Source organism: Eleutherodactylus coqui, chromosome 10 (genome assembly GCF_035609145.1).
Source record: "Eleutherodactylus coqui strain aEleCoq1 chromosome 10, aEleCoq1.hap1, whole genome shotgun sequence".
Classification (NCBI taxonomy): domain Eukaryota; kingdom Metazoa; phylum Chordata; class Amphibia; order Anura; family Eleutherodactylidae; genus Eleutherodactylus; species Eleutherodactylus coqui.
In genome coordinates this window covers 10,582,845-10,602,385 of record NC_089846.1, presented here as the reverse complement: position 1 = coordinate 10,602,385, position 19,541 = coordinate 10,582,845, and the positions used below count along the sequence as shown (strand labels likewise).

General features: G+C 48.6%; 1 protein-coding gene across 1 annotated transcript in view; it reads right to left on the bottom strand.

Annotated features, from left to right (window-relative positions):
* HMCN2 (hemicentin 2) overlaps positions 1-19,541 on the bottom strand; it is a 178,269-nt gene that overhangs the window by 64,589 nt on the left and 94,139 nt on the right. The window contains exons 33-46 of the mRNA XM_066580227.1: positions 19,312-19,420; positions 17,144-17,313; positions 10,585-10,739; positions 9,929-10,025; positions 8,578-8,673; positions 8,276-8,452; positions 8,033-8,184; positions 7,643-7,766; positions 5,057-5,232; positions 3,571-3,667; positions 3,310-3,429; positions 2,847-3,002; positions 1,251-1,532; positions 972-1,139 (exon numbers count right to left, since the gene is read on the bottom strand). Coding sequence (XP_066436324.1) covers positions 972-1,139; positions 1,251-1,532; positions 2,847-3,002; positions 3,310-3,429; positions 3,571-3,667; positions 5,057-5,232; positions 7,643-7,766; positions 8,033-8,184; positions 8,276-8,452; positions 8,578-8,673; positions 9,929-10,025; positions 10,585-10,739; positions 17,144-17,313; positions 19,312-19,420 — 2,079 coding nt within the window. The remainder of the gene's footprint in view (positions 1-971; positions 1,140-1,250; positions 1,533-2,846; positions 3,003-3,309; positions 3,430-3,570; positions 3,668-5,056; positions 5,233-7,642; positions 7,767-8,032; positions 8,185-8,275; positions 8,453-8,577; positions 8,674-9,928; positions 10,026-10,584; positions 10,740-17,143; positions 17,314-19,311; positions 19,421-19,541) is intronic.

Genomic DNA, 19,541 nt, shown 5'->3' with positions numbered 1-19,541 from the left:
TTGTCTGAAACACAGAAGTTGAAAGAAGCCTTATGGGAAGCCCAAAATGCTTATAAGAAAGTGGCAGACAGACACTGCTAAGCAGCCCCTATCTTCCAGGTGGGTGAATAGATGTGGTTGTCAACCAAGAATCTGAAGGCCCACATACCCTATCCCAAATTTGGGAAAAGATTCATCGGACCCTTCCAAATTACAGCGAGGATCCGCCAGGTGGCTTTCTGTCTTCCATGTATCTCTGTTAAAAACTTTCCAGGAGAACACCTTTGTCAGAAGATGGCAACCACCTCCCATCCAGTAAAAGTGCAAGGTCAAGAGGAGGTCGTGGGGGAAAAAAATCCTTGATTCCAGAAGGCACAGAGGAAGACATGTGCCGTGGCAGGGATAAGGGCCAGAGGAGAACTCCAGGGAATGCTCCAAAGCTTAGGGGAAAATTTCACAAGAAGCATCCAGGTAAGCCAGCCCTTGGGATGTCTAGAAGCCATCCTAGAAGCAGGGGGATACTGTCAGGGATCAAACCCGGGTCCTCCTGTACTCCAGTCAGTAGCTCTCCCTGCTGAGCTATCCAGACCTTTGGACAATTGTCTTGCATGACTTTTTGCCTTGTTCCCAGATTCTACAAACCCAGTCCCTATTCTAGCTCTGTCTGGTTCCAAATTAGGCTCACTATAAAAGCCTGGCCTTGCCACTCCTTCAGTGCGTGATTATTATGCTCCACAGCCATAGTCAAGCTCCATTACCAGCCTGCTCTGCTACAAACGAACTCTGGCATTCCTCCTGACAACGCTATTCGCCTCCTCCCTTGTACTGTGAACTGAGACCTACCTTTGCTGATTCCTGGCTCTTCCCTGACAACTCTCTAGATCTGCAAGGCTACTACACCTGTGCCTCCAAGCTAGTTCCTAAAACACCACAGTTCTTGACCGATCATCGACCCATGTAAAAGGCCCTTGGAATAGGCAAGGTCATGTTACCTGACTGCACGTGAGTATTCCCCTTTGGGGGCAGTAGGGCGTCATTTCTGTGCCACGTGATGGACGGAGGAGGGATCCCGTTAGCTTCACAGATGAGTGTGAAGGTGCTGTGCAGCACAACCAACATGCTCTGGGGTTCTGCCGGAGAGTTTGCAATTTCAGGTGGAACTGGAGAATGATGCAATAAAAAAAATGCAAAATTAAGCAAATATGCAAATGTAGCTAATAAATATTAATTTAGAGGATACTCAATGTCATCAGCAGTAAAGGAGATCGTACCTTGCACCGTGAGGTCATATTTCACATCTGACTGTCCAGCCGCATTCACAGCCACACAGACATAGCGTCCTGAATGAGGCGGTTGTGCGCGGGTTATGGTCAGCTGCTGACCTTTGTTCTTCAAAATAAAGTCTGGTCCACTCCCTAACGGGAAGCCGTCTTTGAGCCATGTCACTGATGGGGTGGGCTTCCCGCTAATGATACACTCTAGGGTGATCTGGCTTCCCCTCGGAACGGACATCTGCCTGGGGACATGGCTGCTTCCGGTTATTACTGGTAAAGCTGGTGATGGAAGATGAGAGAAGGATTATAGAATGATTTCTGAAAATGCTCGCCTTTTGTAAAAAAGTTAGCCACTGGGAAGTTTCTGGATTACTAATAAATCGTGGCATCGCCCCAAGCTGAAGAAACCACTGGGTGGATGCCAAGAGAAATCACAAGTCATAGAAGATATGGGAAAAGAAGAAAGGAGGATGAGATATGCCCCCTGACTTACTGTAGACCTCCAATAGGTGCCCCCTGACACTTACTGTAGACCTCCAATAGGTGCCCCCTGACACTTACTGTAGACCTCCAATAGGTGCCCCCTGACACTTACTGTGGACCTCCAGTAGGATCCCCCTGACACTTACTGTAGACCTCCAGTAGGACCCCCCTGACACTTACTGTAGACCTCCAATAGGTGCCCCCTGACACTTACTGTAGACCTCCAATAGGTGCCCCCTGACGCTTACTGTAGACCTCCAGTAGGTGCCCCCTGACGCTTACTGTAGACCTCCAGTAGGTGCCCCCTGACACTTACTGTAGACCTCCAGTAGGTGCCCCCTGACACTTACTGTAGACCTCCAGTAGGTGCCCCCTGACACTTACTGTAGACCTCCAGTAGGTGCCCCCTGACACTTACTGTAGACCTCCGGTAGGTGCCCCCTGACACTTACTGTAGACCTCCGGTAGGTGCCCCCTGACACTTACTGTAGACCTCCGGTAGGTGCCCCCTGACACTTACTGTAGACCTCCGGTAGGTGCCCCCTGACACTTACTGTAGACCTCCGGTAGGTGCCCCCTGACACTTACTGTAGACCTCCGGTAGGTGCCCCCTGACACTTACTGTAGACCTCCGGTAGGTGCCCCCTGACACTTACTGTAGACCTCCAGTAGGTGCCCCCTGACACTTACTGTAGACCTCCAGTAGATGCCCCCTGAATTACTGTAGACCTCCGGTAGGTGCCCCCTGACACTTACTGTAAACCTCCAGTAGGTGTCCCCTGACTTACTGTAGACCTCCGGTAGCTGCCCCCTGACTTACTGTAGACCTCCAGTAGGTGCCCCCTGACTTACTGTAGACCTCCGGTAGGTGCCCCCTGACACTTACTGTAAACCTCCAGTAGGTGTCCCCTGACTTACTGTAGACCTCCGGTAGCTGCCCCCTGACTTACTGTAGACCTCCAGTAGGTGTCCCCTGACTTACTGTAGACCTCCGGTAGCTGCCCCCTGACTTACTGTAGACCTCCAGTAGCTGCCCCCTGACTTACTGTAGACCTCCGGTAGCTGCCCCCTGACTTACTGTAGACCTCCGGTAGCTGCCCCCTGACTTACTGTAGACCTCCAGTAGGTAGTCTCGCTGGCTGCTTCCGGCCTCATTGCTGCACACACAGCTGTACGCTCCTTCATTGGACATCTGGACTCTGCTGATCTGCAGCAGTCTTCCCCCTGCAGAAACCTGAGCACGTTCCTCGTCGATGAGGGGAGACCCTGCAACGATGCAAACACTGAGATTCTGCAGCATTTGGCGGTATTTAATGCTGTAAATGGGACATAGCAGCATATAACCAGCAGGCAGCACGCGGTCTGCATCGTCTGCTGTGGCGTTATATAGCTGGGATGCGCTCTATCGCTCAGTTGCGTTCTGCATTTATTGCATTATTAATCCATTCCTTCAGTGCGAGAAAATGTAAGAAAAATCCACAATTGTAGCACTTTTTAAAAATTGTTTTGCAGCATTTTCTGCTGCGATCCCGACTGGATCCTTGTAGTGACAGATAATGACAGCTGCCCTTACCATTCTTGGTCCAGGTGAGCACCGGAGGCGGAGACCCTTGGCACTCACAGGTAAAGCTGATGGGCTGCCCCTCGATGACTGACATGGGAGACTCCGGGGTGGCCGGGAATGTAGGAGGAACTGGAGAAGAGACAAATGATAGGTATGAAGTGAAGGCACGGCGAGCTGTAAGGCGTACCGCTACTATACTTCTAGGTGGATATGGGATAGTGTCCCACAGAGTGATGTGTCATCAGTATCTCACACCCATACAGCGTTTACCCCAGATGATGACATTATAATGCTTTTCTGAACGGCCGGCGTCGTTGGAGGCCTCGCACGTGTATCTTCCTGCGTCCCTCAGCTGCGACTGGTCGATCTATGAGGAAACGCACATTATTACCATCATAGATTATATAGGAATGCTAATAACAGCGGCCACCATGCATAAAGAATCATGGCTGGCTGCTGTATCTAAGCCTGTGTGATACCGCCTACTGAGCCCGTAAATCTATAATGTGTCCTACCTATCTGCTCAGCCGCTGTATCTAACCCTAATTTGTGTGTGATACGGTCTTCTGAGCAGAAGTATCTACGCCTAAAATGCATGATACCAACTGCATAGCTGGTGCATCTAAGCTTGCCACATGTGATACTGTCTGCTCAGCCACTGTATATAGTCCTCTGGGATACTGTCAGCTGAGCTGTGATATCTAATGCTACCATGTATGATACCGTATGCTAAGCTGCTGTATCTAAGTCTATCATGTGCGATTCTGTCTTCTAAGCTTATTATGTTTGATACTGTTTGCTCACTTGCTGTATCTAATCCTATTATGTGTGATACCATGTGCTGAGCTGCTGTATCTAATCCCGTCATGTGTGATACCATGTGCTGAGCTGCCGTATCTTATCCTATCCTGTGTGATACTGTCTGCTGAGCTGCTGTATCTAATGCTATCATGCGTGATACTGTCTGCTGAGCTGCTGTATCTAATGCTATCATGCGTGATACTATCTGCTGAGATACTGTATCTAATCCTCACCTGTGTGATACTGTCTGCTGAGATACTGTGTCTAATCCTCTCATGTGTAATATTGTCTGCTGAGATACTGTATCTAATCCTCACCTGTATGATACTGTCTGCTGAGCTGCTGTATCTAATCCTGTCATGTCTGATACTGTATCTAATTCTATCATGTGTGATACTTATTGCTGAGCTGTGATATCTAATGCTACCATGCATAATACCGGATGCTGAGCGGCTGTATCTAAGCCTAAAGGGATACTATCTTCTAGGTCGATAAATCGAAGCTCATTATGTTGGATACTTTCTGCTTATCTGGTGTATCTAAACTTATCACATGACATACTGTTTGCTTAGTTGCTGTATCTAAACCTATCATTTGGGATGCCACGTACTGAGCCGCTGTACTTAATTCTATCATGTGTGATACGGTTTTGCTGAGTTACTGTATCTAAGCCTATAGCGATACTATCTTCTAAGTTGATGAATCTAAGCTCATTATGTTTGATTTGTGATACTGTCTACTAATCCTATTGTGGAATACCAACTGCTGAGATGATGCCTCTAAGCCTAATCATGTGTGATACCGTCTACTGAGCTGGCGTATCTAAGCTTATCACTTGTGTTACTGTTTGCTTTGTTGCTGTATCTAATCCTGTCATGTGTGATACTGTCTGCTGATCCACGGTATCTAATCCCATCATGTGTGATACAGTAGTAGAGAGCACACAGCGCTGCACCTGCAGGTAGCGTCCGCTCTCTGCGATTCGGATCCCGCCCCTTTTAGGCAGTGGCCGTCCGTCCTTCAGCCAGCTGATAGTCGGCGGTGGGATGGCATCGCTCTTACACTCCAGAGTGATGGGATGATTAATGGTGACGGTAGTATTAAATTCTTCTCCCAGGATGCTCGGGGGCACTGCGCAAGAGTAATTAATGACAGAAGCAGAAATGACAGAACTGACAACTTGTCTAGGCAAATACTTGGCTCTTAGGAGGGTATGAAAGAGACTGAGTACAGGCTGCCGTCTGAGGAGCGCCCAAAATATTACTGATCATTGTACACTCTTGTCAAAACCCATCCGGACCCCAGAAGAAGTCGTCGTTTTGCTGCACAACTCGGCATGCAGTTCCATCTCAGGCAGATATGTCAATGATGAGAGTTGTGAGGATTAGAAGATGGTCTTGTCCCCTGAGGTCCTAAAAGTGATTCCCCCCTTGGCCTATAAGAGGCTCTTGGAGGTGACCGGGCTCAGGACGCCCCCTACAGACCACCAGTAGAGAGGAGCATCTGACCAGACTGTTAGGAGGTGTTGGGACCGTTGGATGGAGGCACACAAGGTGACTGGGCTCAGGACGCCCCCTACAGACCACCAGTAGAGAGGAGCTTCTGACCAGACTGTTAGGAGGTGTTGGGACCAGTGGATGGGGGCATACAAGGTGACCGGGCTCAGGACGCCCCCTACAGACCACCAGTAGAGAGGAGCATCTGACCAGACTGTTAGGAGGTGTTGAGACCAGTGGATGGAGGCACACAAGGTGACCGGGCTCAGGACGCCCCCTACAGACCACCAGTAGAGAGGAGCGTCTGACCAGACTGTTAGGAGGTGTTGGGACCAGTGGATGGGGGCATACAAGGTGACCAGGCTCAGGACGCCCCCTACAGACCACCAGTAGAGAGGAGCATCTGACCAGACTGTTAGGGGGTGTAGGGAGCAGTGGATGTGTGACGGCACACAAGGTGACCAGGCTCAGGACGCCCCCTACAGACCACCAATAGAGAGGAGTGTCTGACCAGACTGTTAGGAGGTGTAGGGAGCAGTGGATGTGTGAGGGCACACAAGGTGATTGGGCTCAGGATGCCCCCTACAGACCACCAGTAGAGAGGAGCATCTGACCAGACTGTTAGGAGATGTTGGGACCAGTGGATGGGGGGCACACAAGGTGACCGGGCTCAGGACGCCCCCTACAGACCACCAGTAGAGAGGAGCATCTGACCAGACTGTTAGGAGGTGTTGGGACCAGTGGATGGGGGCACACAAGGTGACTGGGCTCAGGACGCCCCCTACAGACCACCAGTAGAGCGGAGTGTCTGACCAGACTGTTAGGAGATGTTGGGACCAGTGGATGGGGGGCACACAAGGTGACCGGGCTCAGGACGCCCCCTACAGACCACCAGTAGAGAGGAGCATCTGACCAGACTGTTAGGAGGTGTTGGGACCAGTGGATGGGGGCACACAAGGTGACTGGGCTGAGGACGCCCCCTACAGACCACCAGTAGAGAGGAGTGTCTGACCAGACTGTTAGGAGGTGTTGGGACCAGTGGATGGGGGCATACAAGGTGACCAGGCTCAGGACGCCCCCTACAGACCACCAGTAGAGAGGAGTGTCTGATCGTCCGATAAGCACCAGCAGCTCCAACTGTTTCGTTGTCCGCCATCCAGAGACAGGGGGCGCCATCGTTACACCCTGGTGTCTGTCGGAACCATTTCCAGGCGATTGGCTGAAGGACATTTAGTCTTGCAGCCCCCATTACATGTACGGCCTCTGACACCCACCATTACCTTTGTTTGCATTAGTGCCGTGAACGATGAAACAATGAATCTAGGTTTAATTTGGACGACGGCCGTGTTCGTGTCTTAAGACCTCGGGATGAGCGCCTCAATCCTGCCTTTGATGTGGAGTAGCACACTGCCCCCTGCTGGTGTGTTGCTCTGGGGGTCATCACATAGACAGTCGGTCCCCCCCTAGTAGTGGTACGAGGGACAATGACAGCTCAGCGATATGTTCAGGACACCCTGCAGCCACATGTGTTCCTCTCATGGCGGCTTCCAGCAGGATAATGCTCGGCCGCACACACAAGGGGGTCACAGGAGCCCCCACAACATTGTCACACTCCCGAGACTACCCGGTTACCAGATTTATCAACAGTAGAACATATATGGGACCATCTGGGACGCCAACTTCCACAGCCTATGAGTTTGTATGATCTAGAGGCTCAGTTACAGAAAATGTGAAGCGATATGCCTCAGGATACCATACAGAACTTGCATGCTTCCATGCCTACCCCTATCACATGTTGTATCCAAGCTAGAGGCGGTACAACAGGGTACTAGACCCTCCATGCCTTCCGTATCACATCTTGTATCCAAGCTAGACACATAGAAAGTTTCATTCCATTCCGATTACTTCTAGGGGGGGATGGTTTCGGACAATGAGTGGATTCTCCTCTACATTTTATAGTATTGATTATTCTGTATTGTATTAGAATTGTGTTTTACCGCTTAATTATGTATCTGAGTCGTTAACATTTGAGCCCGCATGCTTACCGTACACCTGTAGCTCGGTGGTCTGGCTGTCCTCGCCTGCAGAATTCACCGCTACACAAGTGTATATTCCAGAGTCGGACACATGAACGGCAGATATGGACAGTATTCTTCCCTGCTCCAAAATCTGATGAGAAGGAAAAAAAACCTGATGTCTCAAATAATACACGGCAGCAACAACATTCTAAGGACGATCGGCGGAGAGATTCAGATACATGTTACATGCCGCCTGTTGCTGTTTGTCTGTCATTAGTTCATATGGATTTGTCTTACAATGGAAATTATTTTAGACTTGCATTTAACAGTTTCACCACCAGGTGGCGATAATGCAATTGATGTCAACTATGATGAAGGAGCATACGGCGATCGCTATGGGGTGATCCCAGTACTGACCCGCAGTCCGGCACTTGCTGTGGACACAGGAACTTTATCTTTCAGCCACATAAGAGCTGGGGAGGGAAAACCGGTAGCATTACACTCCAGCCAGACCCGCTCATTCACCAGGAAGGTGGCCAGATCCGTCATGGATACAATCCTGGGGGGCACTAAATTAAAAGAAGGAAATGATGAGATGCGTAGTCCCAGGGACCCCAATGCTACATCCTTCTGTACAATAGCTGGAGCTTTTGCACTCACCATGAACCTCCAGTGTGAAGAGCAATTCACTGCGGCCAGCAGAGTTAGATGCCACACACACATAGTCTCCAGCGTCACTGCTGACCACTTTTTCAATCTGTAGGGTCCTGCCTTCGTTTAGCAGGGTGATGCCGGGCACCGCAGACAGCAGCTGCCCCCTTCTGTACCAGGACACGACTGCCAAGACCAAACAGATATGTTCTCAGCTCTCTTATCCCGGAAGTCAGTGATGAGAAATGGCGACAAGAGTCCGTGCGCACAGAATTAGGAGCCGCACGTATGTGTACCCATCTGTGGCTTACCAGGCAAAGGGCTTCCTGATGCCAGGCACTCCAAGGTAGCCGGGAGGTTCTCCACCGCCGTGTGGTTCACATCCGAAGGCTCAATGTTCGGAGGTACTAGAGTAATAATGATGGACAGCAAAATAATACTTTTAGTTATGGCGATCTATGCCTGTCATGTGTGATACTCTTTGCTGAGCTATGTATCTAAGCCTGTCATGTGTGATACTCTTTGCTGAGCTATGTATCTACATGTGTGATACTCTGGGCTCAGCTAAGCCTGTCATGTGTGATACTCTGGGCTCAGCTATGTATCTAAGCCTGCCATGTGTGATACTCTTTGCTGAACTATGTATCTAAGCCTGTCATGTGTGATACTCTGGCCTCAGCTATGTATACAAGCCCGCCATGTGTGATACTCTGGGCTCAGCTATACATCTAAGCCCGTCATGTGTGATACTCTGGGCTCAGCTATATATCTAAGTCCGTCATGTGTGATACTCTGGGCTCAGCTATGTATCTAAGTCTGTCATGTGTGATACTCTGGGCTCAGCTATGTATCCAAGTCTGTCATGTGTGATACTCTGGGCTCAGCTATGTATCTAAGCCCGGCATGTGTGATACTCTGGGCTCAGCTATGTATCTAAGCCCGGCATGTGTGATACTCTGGGCTCAGCTATGTATCTAAGCCTGCCATGTGTGATACTCTGGGCTCAGCTATGTATCCAAGCCTGCCATGTGTGATACTCTGGGCTCAGCTATGTATCCAAGCCTGCCATGTGTGATACTCTGGGCTCAGCTATGTATCTAAGCCCGTCATGTGTGATACTCTGGGCTCAGCTATGTATCTAAGCCTGTCACGTATGACACTGTCTGTTGTAGTTAAGGCCGGATTCAGACAAGCTTATTTAAATATGTCTATGGATCCATATTCCGGACGTGTTACAGATGACATCACAGCCGCATGTCGTTATTTGCCTCCATATTGTAAAAACTGTCTGCTGTATCTAATCCTGCCATATGTGATACTGTCTGCTGTATCTAATTCTATCATGTGTGATGCTGCCTGATGTATCTAATCCTACCATGTGTGATACTGTCTGCTGTATCTAATCCTGCCATATGTGATACTGTCTGCTGTATCTAATCCTACCATGTGTGATACTGCCTAATGTATCTAATCCTACTATGTGTGATACTGTCTGCTGTATCTAATCCTACCATGTGTGATACTGTCTGCTTAGCTGCTGTAGCTAACCCTGTTGTGTGAGATACTGTCTGCTGAGCTCCCGTATCTAATCCCATCATCTTTACTGCCTGTCAAGATGTGTATCCAATCCCATCCAGTGTGATACTTTAACCCATCACTCACCGAGCACATTCAGCAGCACGGCATGTCTTCCTTCTCCGGCATCATTCGTAGCAACACACATATAGACACCTTCATCATCTATGGCGAGCGCCGCGATCTGTCAGAAGAGAGCAGATGTAGGTGTGCAGTATATGACGTGCATTGGGGTCACTAGATCCCAGGACGTAAGTGAGCGCAGCGCAGTCTAGGGGGCGGATCACGTATGACAAGACGGAGTAGAATGAATCCCGCCAGCACTCGGCTGACCAGTAATCCTCCAAGTAAAGCCCCATTTACACGGGACAACTCTCGCTTAAACGACTGCACGAGCGGCTGACGCCACCGCTAGACAGGCAGATCTCCGCTGAGAATCGCTTGCTTAGTGCTTCATATTTCTATGTGAGACGCAGAGCGGAGCGTTTAGACGCAGCGAGAAGAGAGCGAACCAGCGATGAAACTCGGCGACAAACGAAAAGCGAACAAACAGCGCGATGGCTTCGTGTTCAGACGTAACGATTGTCGCGCATTTTCGTTCATTTGAACTAACTTTGAGGGACAATCGTTACATGTAAATGGGCCATAATGGAAAATCTGCAAATGTTTCATGAGGAAAATCCATGTTTGCGCTGCACGACGGACTGGGCCACTTACCTAGAATACGGCCACAAGGGACTTACCTGCAGTGTGGATCCTCGTGCTTGTAGCTGCAGTCCGTCCTTCCACCAGGTCACGGTTGGGGCCGGGGTACCGGACACGTTGCACTCCAGGGTCACAGGCTCACGCAGGTTTGCAGACACGCTGCTGCCTCCAGTAATGGTGGCCATTGGGAGCTCTGGAATAAATAAAGGCATTGGGGCAAATTTACTGATGCTGTCTAATAGACAACGTACACTTAGAGCGGGCCGTATGAAGATGCGCCAAACTGATCCGAGTAGTGCATGCTGTATGATGAATCTGGTGCAATCTGGTATGTTGGATCCTTTTTATCAGGTTAATTCCAGGCGCCCACAAAGGGGCTGCCCACTTGTAAACGGTTGATGGCCTACCCTCAAAATTGTCAGGGGTCCTTTACCCGGACCCCCACTGATCAGCTGTTTTCCAAGCCAGCATGTTAGTGCACTTACCGGATTTCTGCAGGAAGTAGACAGCACTGTTTTTACTGTAAGGGTATTGCAAGCAAAGTTCCCAATTATCTCAATGAGAACTCGACCTGCAATACCACACCTGCCCACTGCAGTAGAAGCTGAGCTGTCTACTTCCTGCAAAAATTATCTCAGTACACAAGTGCATCGGCCCAGTCAACAGCTGATTGTCGATGGAACCCCGCTAATCTACTGTTGATGACATATCCTGACTACAAGCCATCTGCAGTTTACAAGTGGAAAACTGGTTTAAGCGCACCCTACAAACACCCCGAGAATCTGAACGATTGTCATTCAGTGTGAATGCACGCACCAACAGAACGATGAATGAGAATTCATTAAAAACCAAACAACGTATCGACCCGCTGAACGACTGCCTATTTACTGTGAATGGAGGCAGGCGGACCAGAACAATCCCCGAGCGCCTCCGATTATCGCTGGGACAACCTGCGGGCACAGAGCGGTATAAATGACACGATAACTCTGTTCTGTGGGTCACCAGGCTCAGACTCGCCTACAGGGAGACAGGTGAATTCGCCGGTGGCGCCCAGCTCCCCACGAGTGGCGTACAACACAGTGCATTCACTGCACTATATACAGATAGCACGCAGCATCCTGGAGAGCACATATGGCCATATTATACAAGGAGTGGTTTATATAGATGCAGAAGCTGGCTGAGATGACATCTTGGGGTGTATCTTCCCTCCCTCGGCCCTACCTTTTTGACAATACTGTGGGGCGGGGCCATCACCATAGTCTCAGCATTTGGACCTATGACATGTCAGAAGTTTGTAAAAGATTTAGTTACCCTTTAATTTAACTTTTTATTTTAAGTCCCCTTAGGGGACATGAACTTGTGATTGTCTGATCTCATGTAGAACATACTATATTGTACATTTAATGTCTTCCTATTACGCCCTACTACAGGGCCAAATAGGAAGACATCCATGGCATGCCTGGAGGACTCTGTTAGAACATATAAATGCCACAGTCACTACTGATCGTGGCATCTAAATGGTTAAGCAGCCAGGATCGGAGTGATCATGGATCCTGGCCATGTGGGAAGGTGTCAGATGTCAAGCCCACCCCATCCACTGACGCCTGACCTTGGCTGTACTTGTTGGGAAGGGGTTAATTGTAGCATACATATTGATAACATGTACACTAGGGCGCTGGGAATCAGAGAAGCATGTAAGAACAGACCCCTCGCCGCGCTCCCTGATAACCGCTCCACATTCCCCACATTTTAGCAAGTTTGGCCGAGGGATGGCGCTTTCTATAAACGGCGCATTCCAGACGTGCAACGGTATTTATTCTATCAACAAGCTCTCCCATGGCGGGAACGCTGCTGCTTATCCAAGGCGCTGCGATGGGTTTCCTGGCGTGATAGAGCGATGTGCTCATCCCCAGGACGCCATCTAACCAGCCAAGAACGCGCACCAATGGAGCAGAAGGAATCTGGATCGCTGCGTTCCAAGGGCGGCCCAGCGGGACACGTGTCCACAACATGCCGAGGAGATCGGCTGGGACACTTAGCATCGGACTCGCTGGGGGCTGTACACACTGTGCTGTAGAGATGGACGACAAGGGGTGGTCTAGGCCCAAGCGGAGCAGGGAAAGGTAGGGGCTGTAGTAGGAGTCAGGGGGGCAGAGAAGCAAAGAATGGTGTGGGCTGCATGGTGAGTGGAGCCAGAGGGTCTGGGAAGGAGGGTGAACACTTCTGTTCACATGGGAATAAGAGGTAAATAATGGTGGCCCACAGGGAGAACTAGTGAGTATAAAGGCCCATTTACACGCAACATTTATCGCTCAAAATTCATTCAAACGACCGCAAATGACCAATAATCGTTGTGTGTAAACACGGCCATCGTGCACTTTTCGTCTGAATGATGATTTTAAAATGAGGTTAAAATCCATCTTTCAGCTGCAGAGAGATAAAGTATCTCTCAACAGACCGCACACTGTGTTCTCCACGGGAGTCGGGAGATTGCATTGTATTCTGTTGGCAGCCCGTGCGAGAACAATGCAGCTGTGTGCAGAGCCCAGCATGTGGAATGGGCTCTGCAAAGAGCTCATGGAGGCCCTTTTACATGCAAATGAAGATTATAAAGTGTTAATGCACATTAGTGTCCATTAACACTTTATGCAAAATGATTGTTAAAACTTTCAATTGTTTGAAAGGTTATCTTTGCGTGTAAGTGGGCCTTTAGGATACTTTTATACAGGACAACAGCTGCCTGTTTACACGGGCCGATCCATTATTTAGTTTTATGCATGCAGAAAATGAACAAAGAACAAGCAGCAAACAAATTCTCGTTCGCCATTCAGTCGGGGCTGCATTTACACTGAATGATATTCATCCTGATTTCCAGCTCGTTTAAAATGGCCCTTCAGTAGGGAACAATATGGTGAGGGAGAGGTGTATGGGTTCATAAGGGGCAGGGTAGATGTAGTCAAGGTCCCCCCTCTTATTCTATTAGGGTGCTTTTTCATGTCCAGCCGCTACTCGGATGCCTCTGCCCTGTGCCGGTCACTGCACTGGCGGCCCGTTAAATACAGAATTCAATTTAAACTCGCTACCTTCATCCATAAAGCCCTCCACAGCGCAGCGCCACCCTATATTGCCTCCCTCATCTCAATCCATCACCCAGCCCAGGCTCTCAACTCTGCTAACGAAACCAGACTGAGCACCACTCTAATACGAACTTCTCATTCCCGCCTCCAAGACTTCTCCAGAGCAGCACCGATCCTCTGGAACGCACTACCAAAGGCTACCCGGGCAATCCAGGACTCGCAGAACTTCAGGCGTGCTCTAAAAACGCACCTCTTCAGGGAGGCATACCGCATTCCCTAAACAAACCCCTCTGTACTCCGCCTGATAACATGCTCCCTGACCTACTGACTGCAATCCCTGCTAGCCATCATAAACCGCTCCTGCAGTCACACCGTTTCTGCCGTCACACGGCTAAATGTCTGACCATTGTCTGTGTATAGCATCCCTCACTCTCCACCTCGCCATACCATGCACATCTCCAGCCCCTTTACCCTCTGTATCACCCCATTATTTGTAGTATGTAAGCTCGTTGGAGCAGGACCCGCACCCCTATTGTTTCCACCAACTGATTACTATGTAACCGTGGTTCTGTAATTGTTGTACTTTTGTCTTTCTGTATCCCCTGTCTATGTAAGCGCTGCGGAATATGTTGGCGCTATACAAATAAAGATTCTTATTATTTTACATGGGACAACCTGTTGGGCTCAGATGCCCAATGCATCATCCCAGCAACAACTGTTACAGTGCTTTAACACAGTGAATGGAGGTGGAGCGGACCGGGAATCGTCCCGACCCGCTGCCTCCATTCACAGTAAACAGGCAGTTGTTCGTAGATGAATTACTGCCTGTTCATACGGGCCGATCCGCTATGCAGAAACTGAACGACGAACACATTTACCGCTGAGTCACGCATCTATTTAGGCCGAACAATATAATCGTTGAGATTCTCGTTAATCGTGGGAATCTGAATGATTTCTCGCCCGTGTAAAAGGGGTCCTACTTGTGTTGGTGGCAATGTTTTCATGTTAGGGACCTTTCACACAGGACAGAATTACGCCACAGGACGTAGCCCAATCGACACCGACATCTGCAGGTCTGACTACGGATTTTGATGCAGAATTGCAAGCAGGTTTTAAGCCATTTTCAATTCAGTATCAAAATCCGCAAATGCGGAATTACTGAGGAATGGACCGTGGCTCGCTGTGCATTATGTGGCCAATGCCGTTTCGAATAAAAGGTTCTTAACAAGACCAGATCGAGGCAGGGCTGGAGCCTCATGTGGGGGACACGAGTTACACGGCAGGTCCTCAGGGTGTTTTGGCTCTGGGCAATCACCAAAGTCGGACGATGGTAGTGGGCGGGCTACAGCTCAGAGTGCTGCGCCATGATTGGGATCTGGCTCCTCCCACTCGGTACTTGCATTGGTTGCAAACGGAGTGGCACCGGCCACAAATGCTTTATTCAGCAAGGAATTAAGTTAATTTGTGTTATTAAAGGTTTAAGTTTCTCGGGGGTTTGCATGTTCATAGATGGCGATAGTCGGTGCAATTGGCTTGCGGTGCATTGGGTGTTGATGTAAGGGTACAATCCCACTGCTCAGATGGCATTGCTCTAATATTATGGGCCCATTTCTTTCTGATTATAAGCGGGGATTTTTTGGAATAATCAGATTATAAAAGACATAAATACCATGTTTCCCCAAAAATAAGACAGTGTCTTATATTAATTTTTGTTCAAAAAGGTTTAACTTTTTTACATGTATAGCTGGCTGGACACTATTTAAATTGACTTTTTTAAATTAACTGTTAGCAGGGCTTAATTTTGGAGTAGGGCTTATATTTCAAGCATCCTCAAAAAGCCTGAAAAATCATTTTGCATCCTCAAAAATTCTGGAAAATCATGCTAGGTCTTATTTTCAGGGAAACAGGGTAACATCTGATGTGATTATAGAAATGAGTACTTTGTGTGATAGAGAGTTCTAATGAAACATCTCGTGTGTTCCAGGCGTGTCTCCTGGACGAGAAGCCAAATTCTTCAAGATATCATTGGTGTAAAGATGTGCTTCCAAACGCACCCCCACTGCTTCCCACGGACTAAATCCCTCTAATCTGAAAAATGTTAGAATTTTAGGATTGTGCTATATAGAGGTAACAAGAGCAACGAGGTCCAGGAACTCGGGGCAAGAAGTCATGAGGGGGAGGGGGGGGGCGGGCGATGTGATTTTCCTATAAGCTGTTAGAAGGAATAGAGGAGATAAGATGGCGCTGGGAGAGCTGCTGGAAACAGCGCCAATTGTTCTTAGGACGATGGGGTAATTAGGAGGGTGGATGAGAGTAAGGATACCTTTCAACCATCGCTTAGACTGGTTGCTGAAGCGTGGGAACAACAGTCATTCCACAGAGCGCTTGGTGCTCGTTAGTTGTTTGTCGAGATATTGTTCTTAGAGGGATCTCCATTCATATACAAGCAGCTGCGCCCTGACACCAGATGCCTTCTGATGAACTGGCGACAATTTTTGTGTGAGCTGAAACTAAACGACTGGCGACTTATTGCTCGTCGCCCTGTCGGTGGCCATGTTTACGCATGTTTAAATTCGGTCTTTTAAAGGAAGATCGTTCGTGCCTAAACTTAACAACAAACAAAACGTAAACAAATATCATTCGTCGTTCGGTCGCTGAGAGGATTATACGGAATAACTATGTGTCCCTGAACACAAGCACGTTCGTGCGTTTGCTGCAGCCGGGAGAAACCGCTGCCGGAGGAATGATAGTTCCTCCTTCAAGATGTTTGTCCAGCGTTACGTTCTTGACTGATTTGTGCTGAAGAATATGTTGGCACCAATACAGATTATCATTATTACCCACCCTGGAGGGCAACTGGGAAAAAGGACAGAAGTCAGTGTAAGGCCTGCGGGTTAGGGATCTTGTAAGGACCGACCAGCTGGAGGCCGTGGCCGTGCGGCTGGTACCCTACAAGGGCAGATCAGAGGACCGCCGGGTGCGGGTGTCATGATTTGGCCACAAGTTGCCTTTGATAACTCCGGTGGCATCAGCCGCTGTTTCACCAAATCCTCTTTTGTTTTTTGTGTCATCTTCGATGATGTAAAAGGATCCTTTTGGGTAGTTGGGGTACAGCCAATGCGCTCCTTAGGAGTACATTACCCATCAGTATCCCACGCCGTAACAATATGGTGCACAGTTGGGTATTTGCTACCACAGTGCGGCCTTTATTTATTGCAGTACGTAGTTTACCAATGAAGCCACGGACAATGTCCATCCCCGAGATGCTGAAGCCGGGATGCCATGCTGAAGCCGGGATGCCAGGAAGTACGCCCAAGAGTCAGGCGCCGCTTCTCCCCCTCGTCCTCTCCCAACTCTATCACTTCATATTTAGCTCAGTAGATCGCTTGGGTGGGACAAATGAGATCGGACGACTCCTGATTTCCAGAAAGAGGGGTCTGCGGTGTCTATAGGCATCACACTATATACTGGGGGTATATATAATAATGCTCCTGCAGGAGGAACACCGTGACGGTCATACCTTGTACGAATACATCCACGGCTGCCTCTGCTGTCCCAGCTTCACCTTCAGCTTTGCAGGAGTATTTCCCGCCATGTCCTGGCTGTATCTGGCGGATGGACAAGATTCTTCCGCTATCTAATACTTCCAGCCCGTCCTGATCCGCCACCAGGTAGCCATTCCTCAACCACCTGCAGTAAAGATGTAGAGGACCAGATAGTTAATGATGGGACAAGTAATTTCTCTGAAACTTATCCCACTGAGGAAAACTACACTCAGAATTAGAAGCCGCTGATAACAGAGAACAATAGATTGTATTCAACTGTACAAAAGATTGAGAAACAGACGGCAGGTTTAAAGGCCCTTTTACACGTCACGATTAACGTTTAAATCCACGCGCTCCCGGGGGATGATAGTCGTCCTGGGTAAATATATGCAAACACTGAACGACTATCTGCTTACAGTGAATGGAGGCGGGTGAGTGAAGAGCGCTCCCCAGCCGCCCGCCTCCATGCTGGCCGCGCTCTGGGCGATGCCAGCAGTACTCACTCCTGTGTAACAGCACAGGAGCAAGCTTCACTAGGATGTATATCGGGCCTCGTTTGCTGAACAGTTTGTCCCGTGTAAATGGGCCTTAAGTTACCTTTACAGAAAGCAGCCATCGCTCAGATAGTCGCTCAGAAAAGCGTTGAAGCGTACGAACGCCAGTCATTCATTTGCTTTCCCACAGAGCGCTGACTGTTCCTTAGCGGTTTGCTGTGATATCGCTCATAGAGGGATCTCCGTACAAATTCAGTACAACAACTGGGACTTTACACCGGGCGACTTTTGATCAACCAGCGACTATTTTTTTGATAAACTGAAAGGAAAAACTTAGCAACTTAACCCGTTTAGGACCAGCCACAGTAAATTTACGGCGGTGCTCTAAGTGTCCTGCCTCTGCAATCAGTCAGAGGCAGGAACACAGCTGATAACCCGGAGCAGAAGGCAGGAGGGGTTTTTAACCCTTCCTGCCTTCTGCTTCCCCGATATGCAGTGCTCAATGAGCACTGTATGGGGAAAGTGAAAGTAACATGTACTTTCACTACGGGAGCCTCGGGGGGTCATGTGACCTCCCGGGATTCCCTGCTACTGCAGAGCTGGAGGGTCAGACTTAGACCCTGGCAACTCTGCAGGTGACTAATGTCACCACAGGGGTTGCTTTCCCCTGTAACTAGGGCTCCTATGGACGCCCCAGCTACAGTGGGAAAGTGTCAAATAAAGGGAAAAAAAGGTCTTATATGACGTCATGGGGGACATAGATAGTAAAAACACAATTACATAAATAAGTAAAACAAAATAACAGAATAAAACAACAATACATACATAAGAAAGAGAATAACACAAAGCAGACGCCAACAAAAACCGTCGCCATATGCGCCCTGTAAACCAAAACCATAACCATATCAAAACGTCCGAAACAAATAGAGGAACCCGTTCCCATACTTTATTTTAGTGTAAATATAAAAATAATTTTAAAACAAATTATAAATGTTAAAAAAATTATTTTATTTAGCTTGTTACCCCCAATAAAACTAAAAAAACTGAAAAAAAGTCACTGAAAATGATATTAAAAAATAGTCCTATATGTCACGGAAAAAAAACGCAGCAAAAATAATTTTGGTAGCTAAAGGAAAAAAAAAATAGAGCAGTAAAACCGCCACATGGGTAAAATCCCTTAAAAGTGTCTGGTCCTTAAGGTACAAAACAGCTTGGTCCTTAAGGGGTTAAAGGGAATCTGTTACCATCTTTCGGCAGCCCTCACTGACCGCACCGTGACGCAGTGCCGGTCACACTGACTGCAGGGATATGTCTGCAGTGTGGATCTGTGCAGGAGTTTGGGAGAAACTTGCATTTTATTATTATCAGCCAGACACAGAAGTAGTCCTGCATATTCAAGAGCTGCAGCTAGTCACACCCACCCCGCCCTCCAGCCAATGATTGCCACTCTCTCCATATTCATAGTAATAGGCAGCCAGCAGTCAATCAATGGTTGAGGGACGTAAGTCATTACTGATTCGATGGGGGAACAGAGTAGCCCTATTTCAGGGGTCACAGAGTGGTGGGCTTAGAAGCTACATTCTCTGAAGGTTGGAAGGTCTGATGTTACAATTGGCCCTCCGTCGGGTTACATTGAGACCTGCACTCACCACACTCTAGGAGTCGGGTGTCCAGTCACAAAACAGGAGAGATCCAGGGCGTCATTTACGGTGATGGTGACGAGTCCTGAACCGTCACCGATCTGCACATTGGGAGGAACTGACAAGAGATAAGAAAATAAGGTCAGTTTAGGAATATCACTAGTTTCTGCAATCAGCTGCCAGCCTTCCTCCTGCATTTACCGCTGATAGATGCTGCAATGCATCCCCCTGCAGACCCC